Source organism: Perognathus longimembris, chromosome 28 (assembly GCF_023159225.1).
Source record: "Perognathus longimembris pacificus isolate PPM17 chromosome 28, ASM2315922v1, whole genome shotgun sequence".
Taxonomy (NCBI): Eukaryota; Metazoa; Chordata; class Mammalia; order Rodentia; family Heteromyidae; genus Perognathus; species Perognathus longimembris.
Window position 1 is genome coordinate 98,646,922 of NC_063188.1, and position 20,918 is coordinate 98,667,839.

Sequence of the window (20,918 nt, forward strand, 5' to 3'; positions counted from 1 at the left end):
CTCAATAATAAGATTTTCATAATACCTAATCATGCCTGACTAGAAAGAACCAAGTCAACCACTCTGCATTTGTCCCCATTTCCATCCAATGCCCATGTCTCATTCAAGCATCTCTCTGTGCCAGGCTTTGCCATATCAGTAGGAATGGGAGTAAGATACTACATCCCCAAATGGACTCTAATTTGATAGGGAGAACTTGATAGATGCAAATAAAAGCTTGAATTATCCATGCTCTTAAGTACTTCTACATAAAGATTGATCAGATAGAGGATGTTTTATACAGGAATCAGCATGCGTCCACCCAGGAAACTAGGTAATAGCATGAGAAAAATATAGGGAGTTTATGGGCAAGGGCAGAGATAAGAGAGATAAAGTTAGAAAATGTGCTTATAGTTGCCCATAACAGATCTTTGGTTCTTCTAAAAATCCTAGCTAAGGAATACCAAAATATTTCAGCTGGCCACCCATGGTTCAAGCTACTCAGAAGGCTGAGATCTGAGGATGGCAGTCTGAAGCCAGTTTGGGGCAGGAAAGGCCATGAGATGCTTATCTTCAATCAAGCACAAAACCAAAACACAACACCTGGAAGTGGAGCTGTGGCTCGAGTGGTAGACTGCAGTGAGTGCCCTGTCCCTGAGTTCAAGCCGAAGAACCAACACAAAAAAAAATTGAAGCAAGCATAGAATAGAATCAAAATTGTAGTTTAGAAAGATCATTCTTTTTCATGGTCCTTTGAATCTTTAGAGAACCAGAACACCAGTTACGTTGCTGCTAAAACAATCCGGGAAAGAAATAAAACCCCAAGGAAAGATAGTACCGGAAGGTATAAAAAACAGAAAGTAGAAATGAAGTCGTTTAGTAGGCAAAAAATTAGCAAGACTTGGTGACTGTAGGATGGGGGAGGGCTGTGAAGATGACCCCAGTTTCATCTTTATTGTTACTAATTAATTCTAAGTGGTCAAATAAAAGCCATATATATTTCTTGTGTATAAACAGGATATCTTAAAACACATATCCATTGTGGAATGCCTTAGTCAAGCTAATTAACTTGTACATTACCTCACATATTTACATTTCTTTGTGGTGTCTAAAACTGTTGAACTCATAGAAGCAGAGAGTAGAGTGAGAAGCTGGCAGTTGGAGGAAGGGTTGCAGAGATGTTGGTCCAAGTATGTAAAAGTTATATTAGTTGTATATAAAAGTTAGACAAGAGGGCTGGGGATATGGCCTAGTGGCAAGAGCGCTTACCTCGTATACTTGAAGCCCCGGGTTCGATTCCCCAGCACCACATATACAGAAAATGGCCAGAAGTGGCGCTGTGACTCAAGTGGCAGAGTGCTAGCCTTGAGCAAAAAGAAGCCAGGGACAGTGCTCAGGCCCTGAGTCCAAGGCCCAGGACTGGCAAAAAAAAAAAAAAAAAAAGTTAGACAAGAGGAGTAAGGCTGAGAAGTGTATCGTGTAACATTACTGATTGCAGTTAATAAAAATAGATTTTATATTCTGGAAAATCGCTGACTAGATGGCAAGTGACCTTGCAGTTTCTGATGAGAGTATCATCATTCCTGAGAGAGTAGAGAAAGAAGGCAGGTCTGAGGGCAAGATGATGAGTTGGTTTTGGACTTGTTCCATAGATTAAATGAATAGATACTACATATAGATCGGTTATCTAGGTATAAATGTTTTTTGTTTTTTTTTACTTCAAAGGATGGTAGAAAAATAGGAACTTATCTTAGGGAAATGAAGATCCAAGTTGGCTTGAAATTTTAAGTCTGTGAGAACATATATTTTACTTCCGACTCCCTCAGAACTTCAGGCATGCATTTATTTCCACAATATGCAATACATCTTTCAGGGCAGAAGTGAATGAAGTTATAAATATGCTCCTGTTGTTGCTTTGTCACTTGGAGAGAAGGCTTACGATGGCTTCTATGTTTCAGGTAATTCAAAGGTCCATGGTGCCAGCCAGCCTAAGCCTGCTTACCTTCAAAGTCTATGCAGCAGTACCAGCTCCAAAAAAGGATTTGCCTCACAAAAATTCCATGAAGGTCGATGAGGTAACACCTTTTGAATGTCTGATTTAGTTACTGTAAGAGTTATATATTAGTAAGATAGAAGATTTTGGTGTTTCTGTTTATTTTTGAAGTTCTGGAGATCAAATCCAGCACCTTTCAGATTCTAGGCAAGCACCCTATTCCTGAGCCCTCCCTTTAGCCCAGATATGGTATATTTAAAAGGAAGAAATGTATTTCCTTATACTGTTTTCTATGTCCAGATGTGGTGGCATAAGTTTGTTGGCCCCATTTACTTGGGAAGCTAAATTAGGAGGGTTGACAATTTGAGGACAATCTAGCCTGCATAGTGAAGCTCTGTCTTAAAGTAAAATTTAAGAAGGGCTGGGGGTAGAGCTCAGCACACTTGGCTAGTATGAGCAGTACTCTCTCTTTTTTTAAACAATATAATTTTTTTATTAAGGTGTTGTGCAAAAGGGTTACCACTTCATAAGTTAGATGAGTACATTTCTATTTTTCACAGTGTCACCCTGTTTTTGCTTTCTCTCCAATATCCTCTGTATTGTAATCTTACTATTGCCAAGAAAATTACTAAAGTTGAACCGGGCACCAGTGGTTCACACCTGTATTCCTGGCTACTCAGAAGTCTGAGATCTGAGGATCAAGGTTCGAAGCCAGCCCTGGCAGAAAAGTCCCCATGAGACTCTTATCTCCAATTAACCACTCAAAAACTGGGAGCGTCACTGTGGCTCAAAGTGGTAGAATGCTAGCCTTGAGCAAGAGAGCTCAGGGACAATGCTCGGGCCCTGGGTTCAAGACCCACAACCAACCCCCCCCCCCAAAAAAAACCCCCAGAAAATTACTAAGTGCCCTCAGCAGATGAACTTTAATAGTACTTAACTGAGGGCATCATTAAGGAATATTTTACAGATTTTTTTGGTGCTTTTCCTGGGCTTGAACTCAAGGCCTGGGCACTGTCCCTGAGCTCTTTTTTGCTCAAGGCTAGCACTCTACCACTTGAGGCATAGCTCCACCTTCAGCTGTTAATGTGGTTAATTGGAGATAAGAGTCTCAGAGCCTTTCCTGCCTGGGCTGGCTTCAAACCGTCACCCTTAGATCTCAGCTTCTTGAGTAGCTAGGATTACAGGTGTGAGCCACCAGTGCCCAACATTTTACAGATTTTTTTTTTTAGCGTGGAACCTGCCATATCACATTAGATGATAAGCAAGACTCGCTTTTCTAAGTAGTCTGCCTGATTCTGGACCAATTATCAAATCAGGAAAACATTCACATTCTCAAAGAAACTAGAAACTTGGATCCTTTCTGCTTCTTGTCTTTGAATTTGGCTAAGGACCAAACTACCTTCAGTCTCCCCTTTGGAGTTACTTGAATGATGTTTACGCAAAGCCAATTAGCTTATCTTTTGCTCTTTACTCTCTTCTCAGGCATTGGGAACAATGGCCCAAGTGACAGGGGTCAGAAGTCCGCCAGCAGTGGCTGTGAGAAGTTTCTACTCTGAGTGGGGAACAAATTGTCTCCCCTCCTTTCCTGAGGCCACACTGCTCATTTTCACTGGCTAACCAGTTATTCACATTCACAGGATTTTTAAAAACTCCTTCACACATCCTTTAGAGTAGGGAGGAAGTGCCTTTTTTTTCTACCTAGAGCCATTTGAATATTGATAACATTTGAGGACCAGTACAAAATTACCAATATAGGCCAAGAGGCTGTGGGCAGCTGAGACTTCCCACCCCTGCTTTAGAGGAATAGAATCATTTTTCCAAATGCATTCTGAGGTAGAATGCCACATAACAATATAAAATGGTTTAAAAGGGTCAGGGGTGTAGCTCATGATAGAGTGCTTGGAGCCCTGCCTTCAGTCCCCAGTACCACCAAAAAAATACAACAAAAACAGATAGAAGGGGGCTGTTATGCTTCCTAGCAGTGGATGAGGAGGGCATAGGACATCTTGGAGGCCCACTTCCTTGTCCTTGTTCTTATCAAAGCAAAGTACAAAGATCATCTGAAGTCAAGTTTCATCTTTATGGATTAATAGAAATATACCTACAAATTTGATGGTTCATTATATGATCTCATTAATGGATGTGCTGTTTTGATTTTTTTTAATATCTACAGCTTTCACTCTATTCAACTCCTGAGACTCACTTTAAATATGTGGAGAAACCAAGAACTCAACTTGAAGAAAACATCGCAGAGCTTCGACAGCAGTTCGAGCCATATACAAGTTGGTGTCAGGTATGGCTCTTTACAGTCAATAGTGAAAAGTCTGCATTGAAAAAAGTCTTAAGTTGACTACATGTTTTTGGAAAATTGCATAATAGCTTTGGGCCCTTGTGGGTCATGCCTGTATTTCTAGCTACTCAGGAGGCTGAAATCTCAATATCATGGTTCAGAGCCAGCCTGGGCAAGAAAGTGTGAGACTCATCTCCAATTAACTGCAAAAGCTGGAAGTGGATCTGTGGTTCAAGTGATAGAGTTCTAGCCTTGAACACAAAAGCTTAGGGACAGCACCCAGACCCAGCATTTAAGCCCCAGGACTGGCACAAAAAATTGTGTATTAGAGGGCTCAAATTAAGGATGCCCAACTTGCCAGGCACTGGTAGCTCGTGTTTGTAATCCTGAGATTCAGAGGCTAAGATCTGAAGATCACAGTTCAAAGCCACCCTGGGAAGGAGAGACTGTGAGACTCTTACCTCCAATTAACCACCAAAATCCTGGAAGTAGAGCTGTTGTAAAGTGGTATTTGGCAAGCCTTGAGTAAAAAAGCTTAGAGACACACCCAGGTACAGAGTTTAAGCCCCAGGACTAGCACCAGAAAAGAAAGAGAGACAGAGATAGACACACAGAAAAACAGACAGTGAAATAAAGAGGGAAAGAGAAGAAGAAAGGGAGGAAGGAAGGGAAGGAGGAAGGAAAAACCTACAAGTCAATGTCTAGAGTGACACCCTAATTTTTTTGCTAGCTTAATCCTTTTATTGTGCCAGTATTGGGATTATTCTTTTATATGGCCTTAAATAATAAATGCTGAATTTGAGGGAGAAATGAATATCACTTCATCAAAATCCATTACTGTTTTTTCCCCTCCATAAGAGAAAGAAAACCTACAAATCAATGTCTTTTGCAAGCTTAATCTTTTATTTGTGACGGTATCAGGTTTGAACTCAGGGCCTTGCACTCTACCACTTGAACCACAGCTCTACTTCTGGCTTTTTATAGTTAATTGGCGATAAAAGTCCCACAGACTGGGCTGGGGATATGGCCTAGTGGCAAGAGTGCCTGCCTCAGATACACGAGGCCCTAGGTTCGATTCCCCAGCACCACATATACAGAAAACGGCCAGAAGCGGCGCTGTGGCTTAAGTGGCAGAGTGCTAGCCTTGAGCGGGAAGAAGCCAGGGACAGTGCTCAGGCCCTGAGTCCAAGGCCCAGGACTGGCTAAAAAAAAAAAAAAAAAAAGTCCCACAGACTTTCCTGCCCAGGCGGGCTTTGAACTGTGTTCCTCAGATCTCAGCCTCCTGAGTAGCTAGGGTTACAGGCATGAACCACTGGTGTCCACCTTGTTTTCTTCCTTTTATGGGAGGAAAGCAGTATCTAAGTGGTAAGCAATTTCCATGAGACAGACATTTCTAAGTAATACCACTCCACTATATCTTGTTCATCTTCACTATAGAGTTCATTTACTTTCACTATAGAGTTCTTGAAGATGGGTATTGTCTGGCTAGTCCTTATTTTCTTTAAGACTACCTTATATTCATGTATATATCCCTTTTGTTGTTAAAAGAATGTTAACACTTAATTTACTTTCGGGTGATTGGGGTGTTTATCCAAACTGAGTTATTTTTCTCTTATGTCTCATTATAGTTGGTCATCCTTGCTTCAAGTGAGCACTTTCCAAATGTAGGCCCTAAAATGAGTGGGGAACCTTTTCTGCCAAGGGCCTTTTGGATATTTATAACATTATTATCAGGCTATATAAAGTTATCAATATTGGCAGATAGGTTATAGGTAGCCAAGGAGAGCCAGCCAGAAGTGTACATATCTGTCCTGCCATGTAACAAAAGGTTTTGCAGGCTTATATGGCCCTTGGATTGGACGTTCTCCCTCTTCCTTCTTGTGCAATGACAAATTAGGAAATAGGCTTAGTAACAAAGACAGATTTAATCTCCTAGGGACAGAATTAGCTCTATAATTATCAAGAGAATTGCTTTTCTGGGGGTCTGTTTCCTTCAGTTTGGTTTGGTTTTCTTTCCTTGTTTTGGTCAGTCATGAGGCTTGAACTTGGGGTCTGGGCACTGTCACTGAGCTTTTTTGCTCATGATTAGCGTTCTACCACACAGCTCTACTGCTGGTTTTCTGGTGGTTAGTTGGAGACCAGCATCTCTTGGACTTTCTGCCCATGCTGGCCTTGAACTGCTATCTTCAGATGTCAGCCTCCTGAGTAGCTAGGATTACAAGCCTGAGCTACCAATGCTCTGCTGTTTCCTACAGTTTTTTTTTTTTTTTGGCCAGTCCTAGGCTGTGAACTCAGGGCCTGAGCACTGTCCCTGGCTTCTTTTTTGCTCAAGGCTAGCACTCTGCCACTTGAGCCACAGCGCCACTTCTGGCCATTTTCTGTATATGTGGTGCTGGGGAATCGAACCCAGGGCCTCATGTATATGAGGCAAGCACTCTTGCCACTAGGCCATATTCCCAGCCCTGTTTCCTTCAGTTTTAAGAGTGAGACGTCTGGAGGTGAGAGGGCTAATGAAGAGAGTAAATAAGGATTAACATTATTGAAATTCTTTATATACATACAGATGAAAATAGAACAACAAAAGCTGCTGAAATTATTTTAAGAAGGGAGAGAGTGATATAAAGGATGAGATTTATGGACTACATTGTTTACATGTATGGAAATGTCACCATGAAAGCCCTCTCAGAGTGAGAAGTTTAAGTTGTCACAACCACCATCTTTGGCATCTTGGCTCCCTGTGGCAATAGTAAGCCATTCTTCTGAGTGGTTTTCAGTGAACAGGACATTGCAAAAGAAAAACACCCAGAAAACCAGAAAATATATATTTCTGTTCAAAAAAAGTTGTTAATAACTGGTGATGGAACTTGATGGCAGAGTGCATGTATAGCCTGCTTGAGGCCATGGGTTTATCCCCAGCACAAAGAAAATGTCAACACTTTAATAATTTATTCAGTAGAGACAAATATTTATAGTTGTGCCAGTCCTGGGGCTTGAATTATCAGGGCCTGCACATTGTAGCTGAGCTTTTTTGTTCAAGGCTGCCACTCTGCCACTTGAGCCACAGCTCCACTGCTAGCTTTTTTGGTGGTTAATCAGAGATAAGAGTCTCTCAAATGTTTCTGCTCAAGGTGGATTCGAACCTCATCCTCATATCTCAGCCTTTTGTTTTTGCTAGTCCTGGGACTTGAACTCAGGGGCTGAGCACTGTTCCTGGCTTCTTTTTGCTCAAAGCTAGTACTCTGCCAACTAAGCCACAGCGCCACTTCTGGCTTTTGGTATATATATGTGTTGCTGAGGAATCGAACCTAGGGCGTCATGTATACAAGGCAGGCACTCTTGCCACTAGGCCATATTCCCAGCCCTATCTCAGCATTTTGAGTAGCTAGGATTAGAGATGATAGGCACCAGGCTAAGACAGGTATATTTATTCTGTTACTTTCTAATTAGCATATCCAATTTACTCCATTTCTTTTTATCTTCTTAGGATAAATACTGCGAAACTAAGCCCAGGGTGCTGCGTGTGATTCAGTGGGGGTTAGGTAAGTTGACTTTTAGTTAGATTTTATCAGTTACTTCGTTAACATTGAAGTGTTTACCTGGTGTTCCATGAATGGATTGTGGAAATTATATGAAGAATTTTAGAGAAGTGTGATTTTTTTTTCTCGAAAGATGGATGATCAGTTATTTCAGAGGACTAGTATCACCTAAATCTCTTCAGCACTATTAGGATTGTTGGGCTGGCAAGTACTGATACACTGGATTTTCATTTAAAAACTTGTGGCCAGGAATAGTGACTCATATCTGTAATCCCATCTAGTTGGGAGATTTAATTTTGGAGGTGTATGGTTTGAGGCTTGTCCTCACAAAAAGTTAATGAGACTCCCATGTCAACAAACAAGTGGAGTATGGTGATTCATGCAGTTCAAGCAATGAGGGAATCATTGGTTGGAGGATCACAGTCCAAGACTTCCCTGGGAAAAAAGCACAAGATCCTACCTGAAAAATATCCCACAAAAAACAGCACCCACAAACATTCCACAAAAAACAAAAGTTTCCAGGTACAATGTAGACACACTAAGTCATTGGTATATTTTCAGAATCACAGTAGTTCCTTTGCACTACTGTTATCACATGCTGTAGAAATTTAGAGGCAGAAAGGAACTGTACTGGGATGCTTGGGAAAGGTCTTATTGCACAATGAGAAGTGTGCTTACTTGTTTTCCCATTTGGTTTTTATTGCCCTTGATGGTTTCTCACTTATGGGCCACTTATTACATACACTTATTAACTGAGTTTATAGTGTGTGTTCTGACTGATCTCAGTGAGAAGTAGTAAATTAATAGAGATAGTGGTAATATTTCATCCCTCTAACTAGGCATGTTAGCAAATCAAAACCTTGTTTGTACAGGGTTTTGTCTTATGTGTGCGTGCGTGTGTATGTATGCACGTGCATGTGTGTGCATGCACATGTGCATGTGTGTGTGCATGCCGATACTGGAACCTTGTACTCTCACTTGGCTTTTTTTTTAATCAGTCCTGGGGCTTGAACTCGGGGCCTGAGCACTGTCCCTGGCTTCTTTTGCTCAAGGCTAATACTCTACTGTTTGAGCCACAGTGCCACTTCTGGCTTTTTCTGTTTATGTGGTACTGAGGAATCGAACCCAGGGCTTCATGCATGCTAGGCAAGCACTCTACCACTAAGCCACATTCCCAGCACTCACTTGGCTTTTTAACTCAATTCTGGTGCTTTACCACTTAAGCCATACCTCTCCTTCCAGCATTTTGCTGGATTGAAGTGAAATTCTCAGATCTCAGCTTCCTGAATAGCTAGGATTACAGGCATGAACCAGCAACACCAGTAAGATTTTGTTTCTTGATGGAACCAAACAAATGTGTGACTGAGGAGGTCTCTTCCTTGTTTTTTTTTTGTTTGTTTTGTTTTTGTTGTTTTGTTTTTAATGCCAGTCCTGGGCCTTGGACTCAGGGCCTGAGCACTGTCCCTGGCTTCTCTTTGCTCAAGGCTAGCACTCTGCCACTTGAGCCACAGCGCCACTTCTGGCCGTTTTCTATATATGTGTTGCTGGGGAATCGAACACAGGGCTTCATGTATATGAGGCAAGCACTCTTGCCACTAGGCCATATTCCCAGCCCGAGGTCTCTTCCTTGTCACTTGTCATTTTCCATTGATTCATAACAGTAGACATTGTTTATAATGATTTGTCTTTTCCTTCTCTTGGATTCCTTTTTTAAAAATTTTTATTGACACCTGTTAGTTGTTCAAAATAGTTTCATTGTGTCAGGCACTATGTGTTCATTCCTATAATCCTAGCTATTCAGGAGGCTGATGTATAAGGATCCTAATTCAAAGCCAACCTGGTCAGGAAAGACTGTGAGCCTATAGCTCCAATGAACCCCAAAAAGCCTGAAATGGAGCTGTGGCTCAAATGGTAAAGCACTACCCTTCAATGAAAGAAGCTTGAGGACAGTGCCCTGGCTCTGAGTTCAAGCCCTAGGACCACCAAAAATAGTTTCATTGAGACATTCCCATATATGTATCAAACTCACTGTCTTCATTACTTCCTCATCCCTACTTCTCTCCCTTCTTAAAACAATCTTACCAGATTTCATTGCTCTATTTTCATGCATGCAGAGACTCTTAAAGAAGCATTTTATTATGAGTGGTGATGTATACCAATACAGCCAGTCCATTTTCCAGCAGTCACAGCTAAGGCATGTTACCAGAAGCCAGGTTTGGCTTCAAGTACAGTCTGAAAACTTATCTTCTTTCCCATTTCTTTGTGACTTACCCACTTTGGCCTAGCTTGTCAAAGCTAATCTGGGTGTCTTCCTATCAGCTGCTCTCTGTGCATGTTCAGAGTTGAGTAACACTTAACTAGTGAGAATAAAGGAAGTAGGAAATTGCTTCAAATGACCTAGACAAGAAGATTGAAAGTTCAAAGTAGGTTAAATGCCAAAGAATTGAAAAACTAGATGGGAATAATGCAAGCAGAGCATAAAGCCCTATAGTAAATAGTATTCAAAGTGATTGTCACATTTCTCAAAGAACCCAGGGGAAAGAAAATTGTTCTATATCTGGAATTATGCGGGGGGAGAGTAATACTGAGTATTCTAGTTATTAGTTCAATTCAATGTACGTTTGTTAGGTCACCATCATGCCAGCCATTAAAGATCAAAGTTGATTAGGACTGTGGTCAAAGCCAAGCACTGTGATACACACCTATTAGAATAACATTTGAGAGGCTGAGGCAGAAGAACCACAAGTTCAAGGTCAGCTATAGCAAGATCCTACCTGAAAAAGTTATTTAATTTTTTGGTGTTGGCCTTGGGCCTGGATGCTGTCCCTGAGCTTTTTTGCTCAAGGTTAGCACTCTACTACTTGAGCCACAGTGCCACTTCCGGCTTTTTCTTTGACTAATTGGAGGTAAGAACCTCATAGATTTCCCTACCCAGGCTGGCTTTGAACAGCGATCCTCAAATCTCAACCACCAGTGCCTGGCTTCAAAAGGAATGTTTAAAAGACAGCAGTCATAATCATTGAGATCGATGTACTCAACCATTCACAAGATACAGAGGAAGGCGACTAGTTGAATAAAAATTGGGGAGATAAGTTGTTAGGGAAGGATTTTTGGGGTGAGTCTCCAAGGAACAGTGTTAGCCACACTGTGATGTGAGGATGGGACACTTGAGTATCAGTCTACACAACCATCAAGGTGGGAGTTAGCACTATGTTTTCCAGAAGGAGGTGTAAGCAGATAGGCAGTGCTGGAGATGAGGTTGAGGAAGGGACATGATGGTTTCCTGCATCAGGACCTGGCTGATTTCATTTAGTAAGACATCAGCTCTTGGAAGTGATTGTAACGGTATCTGTTGGATAACTATTCACTATTACCACTGGGGGAAGATATGCATAGGTTTATGCAACCTACCATTAAGGAGCTTATATTCTCTGTGAGGAGACATAGAACATACACCTAAATAATTAAATGTGAGGTACCAAATATAAGTTGCTGAATATAATTAAATAGGTACTAAAGTCAGTTGGGACTTTAGAGGAGGAAAATAGGTCAGTGAAGAGATAAGGGCCCACACTGGCTCCTATTTGGTGAGATTGGTTCAGCGGAGAGAAGAGGAAAGGAAGCATCATGCAAATTATGCTAAGGCATGCTTGGGCACAGTAAGAGGCTCACATGTTGTATTTTCTTTTTTGCCAGTTCTGTGATTTGAACTCAGGGCCTGGGCACTGTCCCTGATCTTTTTTTTTTTTTGACAGTCCCGGGGCCTTGGACTCAGGGCCTGAGCACTGTCCCTGGCTTCTTTTTGCTTAAGGCTAACATTCTACCACTTGAGCCACAGGGCTACTTCTGGCTTTTTCTGTTTATGTGTTACTGAGGAATTGAACCCAGGGCTTCATGCATGCTAGGCAAGCACTGTACCGCTAAGCCACATTCCCAGCCCCTGTATTTTCTTTTATTTATTACTTTTGCTGTTATCACCAAGAGTGGCTACTTCCTACACGAACTTGTACTCCATAAGGATACTGATTTCTCTAAGCTTAATTTATTTGGTTCCCAAAAGAATGTGTTGAAGAGTTTGAGCTGATCTAGACATGGTGGCACATGCCTGTAATCCTGACACTCAGGAGGTAGAGGCAAAATTGTTGTGAGTTTGAGGCCAGCCTGGGCCACATAATGAGACTCTGTCTCAAATAATACCAATGATGACAATAAAACCTCTATTATTAGCAGAAAGCAAAGAATGTATGGTTTGCATCCACTTGATAGTGTATATACTAGCTATATGTAAGGCTGTGTTTTATTTTTTTAATGAGCGTTTGTGGAATTACTTCCTGATCTGGTTCTGTTGTAGATAGCTATGATTTTCTCCAAAATGCACCTCCTGGATTTTTTCCAAGACTTGGTGTTATTGGTTTTGCTGGATTTGTTGGACTCCTCTTTAGTAGAGGTAAGTGAAATTTTGTCTTTATTTATCTGTTTATGTGGGAGGGAATATAAACATTTGGTTATTTGCTTTTTTAAGATACTAAGTTGGTTCCTGAATATGGCCTTTGTTATATATAATTAATATGGTTGTTAGCAATCATTATTTGACTTTAAGCATACACATACAAATTGCATACTTTTGGTTAAAAAATTAGCTATTCTTAGTAAGTCCTTTTACTTGCTTCAATTCCTATTGCTATTTTTATTTCAACAACTGTTTCTGGCTTATAAAAGATTTGTGCAATTCAGTCAATACAGGGACCCTATCCCTGTTGCTCTTTAATACAGTTTTTCATGCCTAACCTTCTGAGTACTTCACTGTTGCAACCAAGCTACTAAATCACAATACATTTTTTCTTAAATACAATTTATTATTCTTAAGGTATTGTACAGATGGGTTACCATTTCACAAGTCAGGTAATGAGCATATTTCTATTTGGACAATGTCAAGTTTAAAACCACTTCTAGGGGCTGGGAAATATGGCCTAGTGGCAAGAGTGCTTGCCTTGTACACATGAGGCCCTGGGTTCCATTCCTTAGCACCACATATACAGAAAATGGCCAGAAGTGGCGCTGTGGCTCAAGTGGCAGAGTGCTAGCCTTGAGCAAAAAAGAAGCCAGGGACAGTGCTCAGGCCCTGAGTTCATGGCCTAGGACTGGCCAAACAACAACAACAACAAAAAAAAACACTTCTATTATTAGAAGTGTTTGTGTAAGTGATATTGATATACATTGCACTAGATGTGCATGGGCCCATGTCAAAAACAGTGTGCTCAGTGGAGACTATTTTTAGGGTCAAGTTCATGTGTCTTCTGTTTTACTCCTAATCAGTTGCTTTCCCCCCTGATTCTCAGGTTTCTCTCAACTCAGCATCCTGCTGAGTCTTTTAGTCACTCCTCTTCTCCATCTACTCCCCTAGCTCTACCTCCTCTTGCAGCTGACCTGAGATTTCAACACAGCTATTGTTGGGAGACTTATCTTCCTGAGCCCCTTTTTTCCTGGACTTCTATGTTGATTCTGCCATGTTCTTAAGATGCATGCGTAAATTATTTATAACAAACGGTCTGTTGGAGACAAATTTTCCAAGAACTTGTGTGTCTGCCCTCATACCAAGTGACAGTTGGGATAGTTATGGAATTTGTTTTTCATCAAAACTTTGAAAACTGTACCTTTTAGCATCTGGCAGTTGCCAGTGGAAATGTAGGTTATTAGTCTGGATGCTTGCTGCTTCTGAAGTCACCCTTTTTTTCCTTCCTAGAAGCTTTGAGGGTCGTATTTTAATCTGAATGTTCTGAGATCCCATGGTGCCATGACTAGATGCAGATATTTTCATTCATTGATTGGATGTTTTGGTGGCTTGTGGCCTTCAGATGAAGAATGCTATGTGTCTGGTCTTTGACAGCGTACTCTCTTTTTCCTTCCTGAGCTCATTCACTAGTAAATTGGGTTATTTTTAAATGACCTTAAATGTCTCTTGTATTTCTTGATTATTTTGTTTTTTTCAATTTGAATATTTTACTTTGTTCCTTTTCATGAGCTCTTTCTTGTTCTCTGAAGGTCCCATTTTTTTCATAGAATTCTTTTTTCTTTTAATGTAGTAGCTTCTTGAATTTATTTGATGATACTTAATAATAGGTTTAGTTTTGTTTTGAAGTTCTATTTCCTGTAGGGTCAGGTTTTCTTTTTCTTCTTGCTTGTTTCTGTCTTTCTCTTTTATGTTGCAGGCTCTCCTCCAACGTCTTGGTTGTCTGGTCATGTTTCAGAATGAGGCAGTTGAAACACTAGTAAGAAGTCTTTGTGCATAGATGGGGCTTGCTAGTAGGCAGGTTCTGACCTTAGATGAGGTTCATGTACACAGTCACAAGTTCATATATGTATACACAGTCATCAGGCAATCACAGGAGAAAATTCATAGAATTTCTTCAATAATAGCTTATCCGTGTGTTTGTGTGTGTGTGTGTGTGTGTGTGTGTGTGTGTGTGTGTGTGTGTGTGTGTGGTATAGGGCTTGAATTGAGGGACTTTCAGTCTCAACCTCTGCTCAAGGCTGACACTCTGCCACTTGAGCCGCAGCTCCAATTTTGGCTTTTTGTTGGTTAATTGGAGATAAGAGTCTCACAGATTTGGTTGTTTTTTGTTTTTGTTTTTGTGTTTTTGTTTTCACAGAGATTTATTTTTTGAATTTGCTCTGAACCCTGATCCTCAGATCTCAGCCTCTTCAGTAGCTGGGATTATAGGGATGAACTACTGTTGCCCACCCTATCCTGTTTTAAAAATTGGGCCTAGCCAGAAGCAGTTTGGCAGTGAGATGGCATGTGAAAAGGAATGGGCCAGCTGGTCCCAGCATAGGACTTGGATGTTCGCTTGTCATTGTGTAGGGCAGGTCTCTCCTTCTTTGGCTGCAGCCCTTAGCACTTCCTGGTCTCTTATTTACATTCACTCTCTAGTTTATGAAAATTTGTTAACACTTTTTTTGCTGGTCTGGGGTATGAACTCAGGGCCTGGGCACTATCCTTGAGCTTTTTTGCTCAAGAATAGCACCCTACCACTTAAGCCACAGCTCCACTTCTGGCTTTTTGGTGGTTAATAGGACATAAGCGTCTCACGGATTTTCCTGTCCAGGCTGGCTTTGAACTATGATCCTCAGATCTTAGTTTCCTTCGTAGTTAAGATTACATGTGTGAGCCACCAGGACCTGGCTAACGCTTTTTTTTATGGTACTGGGGAGTGAGCCCAGGACTTGGCTCATGTTATATAAGTGTTCTACCTCTGAGCTATACCCTCAGATGATTGCCATTGCCTTCCAGTGCCCCTCTATATGTTTCCTTTTCATTATGAGCTTATTTCTCTGTGTTTTATTCTTTTACTGTTTATTTTAATGGAATCTCAGGGAGGAAAGGAATGGAACAAGGAAGGTAACTTACTTAAAAACCTAGAAACCAAAATACTGGCACTTGTATGTTTTTCAGAAGTCTTTTTTATCTCTTTCCTTAGAAATGATAGTTCTTTGTTATTATAAAGGTGATGTACAGGGGTTACAGTTACATAAGTCAGATAAAGAGTACATTACTTTTTAGACAATTTCACCCCTTCCCTTACTCTCTCCCATCCTGACTTGATAGTTCTTAAGCCAGGTGTGGAGGGACATGCTTATAATCCCAGCATTCAAAGCACTTGGGAGGCTGAGGCAGGAGGATCATTAGTTCAAGTCTAGAAAGTGAGTTAGAAGCTAGCCTAGATGACATAATGAGTCTATTCAAATAATCAGAAAAGAAATGGTGGTTCTCTCAAGAATATTTGTTGAGTTAGAGAAGTCAGTCATAAAAGGCCATGTATTATATGATTTGTTCACAGTAGGCAAATCCATACAGATAGAATGCAGATTATTCTTGGTGAAGGTCTGGGGAGGGAACTGAGGAGAGATCATTAACGAGTGTCCCTCCCTCATCCACCCTTCCCTCTTTCCCTCTTCCTTGTCCTCCTTAGCCTCTGTGCTCAAGGCTAGCACTTTACCACTTGAGCCACAGCACCACTTTCCCCCTTTTTCTGAGTAGCTTATTGGAGATAAGAGTTTCACAGACTTTCCTGCCCAGGCTGGCTTTGAACTGGGATCCTCAGTCTCAGCCTCCTGAGTAGCTAGGATTACACAGACATGAGCCACTGGCACCGTGCCCCCCTCCTTGTTTTTCTTCTTCTTCTTTTCTCTTTCTTACTCAGTTCCTTATAAATGCTAAGCACATGCTCTTCCACTCAGCTACAACCCCAGCTTATAGGTAGGGGTTTCTTTCTTTCTTTTTTTGCCAGTCCTGGGGCTTGAACTCAGGGCCTGAGCACTGTCCCTGGCTTCTTTTACTCAAGGCTAGCACTCTACCTCTTGAGCCACATCGCCACTTCTGGCCATTTTCTATATATGTGGTGCTGGGGAATTGAACCCAGGGCTTCATGTATAAGAGGCAAGCACTCTACCACTAGGCCATATTCCCAGCCCTGATAGGGGTTTCTTTTGAGGATGATGAAATTGGTTTTGATGAGTATAAGTATATCTTTATATTAGATATAAGTATATCCTCTCAATTTATGGCCAAGAAATCGTACTCAGTATTAAATGTATAAAGGAGATAGTGATGTTGAATGTAACAATCATCTAATGGTGTGTACCACCTTTTATTTATTAGGCTCAAAAATAAAGAAGCTAGTATATCCACCTACTTTCATGGGATTAGCTGCCTCTATCTATTACCCACAACAAGCTATTGCATTTGCCCAGGTAAGTTACTACTCAGTCAGCTATAGTGTTCTTCATTCTTGCTTGTGTGCAACTTATGGGTTTGCTGCTTAATTTTGTAGGTTTATTTTTTTTAAGCCATTCTCAGGGCTTGAACTCAAGGCTTGGGCAAAATCCCTGAGCTTTTGTGCTCAAGGGTAGTTAACTACTTGCGCCACAATTAAAGCCTTAGCTTCCTGCCAGGACTGGCTTTGAACCACGATCCTCCAGTCTCAGCCTCTCGAGTAGCTAGGATTACAGGAGTGAGCCATCAGCTCTGGCTAGTTTTCTTTCTTGTTCTTTCACTTTTACTCTCCTTTTTTTGTGTGCTTTGGGTTTTTATTCACTCTTTTCATTTTTTTTCCTGCTTTGTTTTTAATTCTTGATTTTTGTTGTTGTTGGTTGTGGGGTTCCAACTCAGGGCCTGCCACTGTCCCTGAGCTTTTTTGCTCAAAGCTAGTGTTCTCCCACTTGAGCCACAGTGGCACTTCCAGCCTTTGCTGAGTAGTTTATTGAAATGACTTTCCTGCCTGGGCTGGTATTGAACCATGATCCTCAGATCTCAGCCTCCTGAGTGGCTAGGATTACAGGTATGAGCCATCAGCGTCTGGCTCCTGCTATCTTTTTACTTGCTTATGTTTCACTGATTTTTTTTCTGTGCCAGTTCTGGGGCTTTAACTCAGGGCCTAGGTCTTATCCCTAAGGTTATTTTTAAGTTTGCTGGCACTCTAGCATTTGAGCCACGGCTCCACTTGTAGCTTTTTGGTGATTAATTGGAGATAAGAGTCTCCTGAACTTTCCTGTCTGGGCTGGCTTTGAACCAATACCCACAGATCCTTGCCTCCTGAGTAGGTAGGATTACAGATGTGAGCCACTAGCACCCAGCTCTGTGTTGCACAGTTTCAATATGTGTGGAAGGCCCAAGACATCCTAAAGTAGTCATGTGCTTAAATGTGTAGTTCCTTTAGAAATAGACAAAAGTATGTAATAGTAACAGATATTTTCTGTTTGTGTCTAGGTTAGTGGGGAAAAGTTGTATGACTGGGGTTTACGAGGATACATAGTTGCAGAAGATTTGTGGAAGGAACACTTTCATAAGGTAAGAAATATTTTCACTATCTTCCTTTTGACCTAAATATGTGGTTTCTCTAGATGCATAAACTGTTGGATAACCCTCTTGCTTTTCTGTCTGTTTTTTCATTTTTTGCTTTGTCTATTTGTTTTCATTCTAAGTTTCTGGCTTAGAATTTTCTAGTACTGTTTTTTTTGGAGGAGTGTTTATTGCTGGGCCAAATAAATGGTGACCGTCCAAGGCATTTCACCTCAGTCTTAGACCCTAGTTTCTGCTCTATTCTATTTATAGTTTGCTCAAAGTGTAGTACATTATGTAAAAACTTTTATGAAAAATGGATTCAAAAGGGAATATGCTCTGCTTCCTCAGGGAGTGGGGAGACATCATTGAGATAACCCTCGTCTTAGTTACCATAATCTTCGTTATTTCCTTTAGCAGTAGTGTATCTGTTTATCTCCCAGCTGAGGGCAGAGCCCTCAGTGGTGTGTTGGGAAGCAGCTACCTGCCACAGGCCACATTCTCTATGCCATGAGCAACAGAGGGAAGAGGTTGTATAGTCATAACGGCGTGTCACCTTTCATCTTTTTTCCCAGCCACATTGCTGATTAACTATGGCCTCTGTGTTCTGGAATGTCATCTTTCTCTGATAAGAAAGAATGTGTATAGAACAGAGACCCTATCTCCTCTATACACTCAGAGGCCAGGCCTGCTAAGGGAGAAGTAGGGCTCTTATATTCCTATGCCTTCTATGTTATAGTCTGAAAGGAAGTTCATTTTAACTCTGGTTGCTTCAAACCAAAATATATATTTCAGAAATATGTAAATCAAGCTGGTGGTTACTTAGGAGGCTGACATCTAAGGATTGAGGTTCAAAGCTAGCCCAGATAGACAAACTGGAGAGACTTATATCTCCAGTTTGCCAGCAAAAAGCGAGTTCAATCCCCAGTACAGCACAAAAGAAAAAAAAAGAAATATATAAATCAATGGGTTGAGGCGGGCACTGGTTTCTCATGCCTGTAATCCTAGCTACTCAGGAGATTGAGTTCTCAGGATCACGGCCAGGGCAGGAAAGTCTATGAGACCCTTATCTACAGTTAAATCACAGAAAAAGCCAGAGGTGGAGCTATGGCTCAAGTGGTAGAGTACTAGCTTTGAGCAAAATGAGCCCCAGGACAGCACCCAGGCCCAGAATTCAAGCCTCCGGACTAATAAAAATAAAAAATCAATGGGGTAGAGGTATTATAGCTCAGTGGTAAAAGTGTGTGTTTAGCATACAGAGGAGCCTAGATTAGATCCCTAGAACTCTCCAAAAAGTAGACCCATAAGTAAGACCCAAACGTAAGACCCATAATTTTGAAGTAGAATTCAGAAATAACATTACAAAATAAATTATGAGCTCTTCTCAATGTATATATAAACAGTCTTCCAGTGAAATCTGATTTTTTTTTTGCCAGTCCTGGGGCTTGGACTCAGGGCCTGAGCACTGTCCCTGGCTTCTTTTTGCTCAAAGCTAGCACTCCACCACTTGAGCCACAGCGCCACTTCCAGATTTTTCTGTATATGTGGTGCTGAGGAATGGAACCCAGGGCTTCATGCACACAAGGCGAGCACTCTACTGCCAAGCCATATTCCCAACCCGAAATCTGATTTTTGTACTGATGGTTTCCAGAGGAGTTAGTCCCTGTCGTGTCCTTTCATTGTTTGTTTGTTTTTTGTTTTTTTGCCAGTCTTGGGCCTTGAACTCAGTGCCTGAGCACTGTCCCTGGCTTCTTTTTGCTCAAGGCTAGCACTCTACCACTTGAGCCACAGCGCCACTTCCAGATTTTTCTGTATATGTGGGACTGAGGAATCAAACCCAGGGCTTCATGCATGAAAGGCAAGCACTTTACTAATTAGCCAGATTCCCAGGCTTGACTTTTTTTCGTGTATACAAGGCAAGCACTCTCGTCACTAGGCCATATTTCCAGCCCCTCTCATGTCCTTTTAAACTAGCTCTTGAGTGGGAAGTTCTGAGCCACTGTTATGTGTCCTGGCAATCCCTTTTAAGGAATAAACAGTGTTATTTTCACTTCTCCGACATTTTCTTTGGAAGCCTCCTTTCCTGTTTAAAAAATACTTTTAACAAGTCTTCACAGAGTTTTTATTTGGGAAAGGAAATAGAATGTCAGGAAAATAGCACACAGCCCTAGAAAGAAGCATGGAAAATGATCCTGAATCAGCCTCCCCCAGAGCACTGGCTCCAGTGTAATGACAGGCTGTGGCATAGCAAAGCAGAGGGGGGTTCCTGGCATGGCTGTGGTGTCTGCAGACAGGTACAAACACTAAAGCCAAAGAAGGGCATTGACTTCTCAAAACATTCAGTGTGGGCTGGGTGCCAGTAGCTCATACCTGTAATCCTAGCTATTCAGGAAGCTGAGCTTTGAGGATCATCGTTCAAAACCATCCAGGGCAGAAAAGCCCAAGAGACTCTTTATCTTCAAGTAAATATCAAAAAGTTGGAACTAGAGTTGTGGCTCAAGTGGTAGAGTACTAACTTTGAGCAAAAAAGCTCAAGGACAGCACACTCCAACCCTGAGTTCAAGCCTAGGACTGGCGTGTGTGTGTGTGCACACACACACAAGTCTGGTGTAGGGCTGTGGTTGTAACACAAACAGGCCACCATTTGGTAGTGATTTGTTAATCCTCACTTTTAAAGCTACTTAGATATATATCATTTGGGAGTGGAGTGGTTAAGATTTCTAATTAGTTAGTGATTGATTTGCATTTCTTTCTGTGCTACACCTTTGCCCTTCTCAAAGTCAATAAGGACTTAAAATGTTCTCCCATTTGTTTACCCTACCATCTGTGTGTTCTCAATAGGAGGCAATAGAGTAGATGTTGAGGACATTAAACATTTACTACCAGTTTTAAATGAAAAATAGCAGAAGGCTCTCCTAACATTTGGTATATATTTTAGAAATTATTTGATAATTGAAGTGCCATTGGTTTGCTACATCCTACCTCCCCGCTTCCTGACTCTAGAACAGGAATTTGGGGGGACCCTGATGCTGGGGATGTGGGGATGTGGGGAAATGATGATATTCTACTTCTGTCGTTTCACTGATGAGCTGTACTATTCCAATAAGGGATATCTTTTCCCTCACTTTTCCTCATTTAGTATTCAGTTACCCAATCATAGCTCATTATACAAAAAGCAGGATGAATATTTTATCTTTTGTGCATTTATTTCAATATTTTTGTCAACTTGAAATTTTCTTTTAAAAATATTGTTATCTTGAAGTAGTTGTACAGAGGTGTTAC

General features: G+C 41.2%; 1 protein-coding gene across 3 annotated transcripts in view; it reads left to right on the forward strand.

The window, feature by feature from the left end:
- Apoo (apolipoprotein O) overlaps window positions 1-20,918 on the forward strand; it is a 54,059-nt gene that overhangs the window by 20,850 nt on the left and 12,291 nt on the right. For 2 of the 3 annotated variants that reach the window (XM_048336165.1, XM_048336164.1), the window contains 6 exons: window positions 1,938-2,054; window positions 4,146-4,265; window positions 7,747-7,801; window positions 12,150-12,245; window positions 16,458-16,549; window positions 17,565-17,645. In XM_048336165.1, coding sequence (XP_048192122.1) covers window positions 1,938-2,054; window positions 4,146-4,265; window positions 7,747-7,801; window positions 12,150-12,245; window positions 16,458-16,549; window positions 17,565-17,645 — 561 coding nt within the window. Of the gene's footprint in view, window positions 1-1,928; window positions 2,055-4,145; window positions 4,266-7,746; window positions 7,802-12,149; window positions 12,246-16,457; window positions 16,550-17,564; window positions 17,646-20,918 lie in introns of those variants that run through there. The other variant, XM_048336166.1, reaches the window with a different exon arrangement.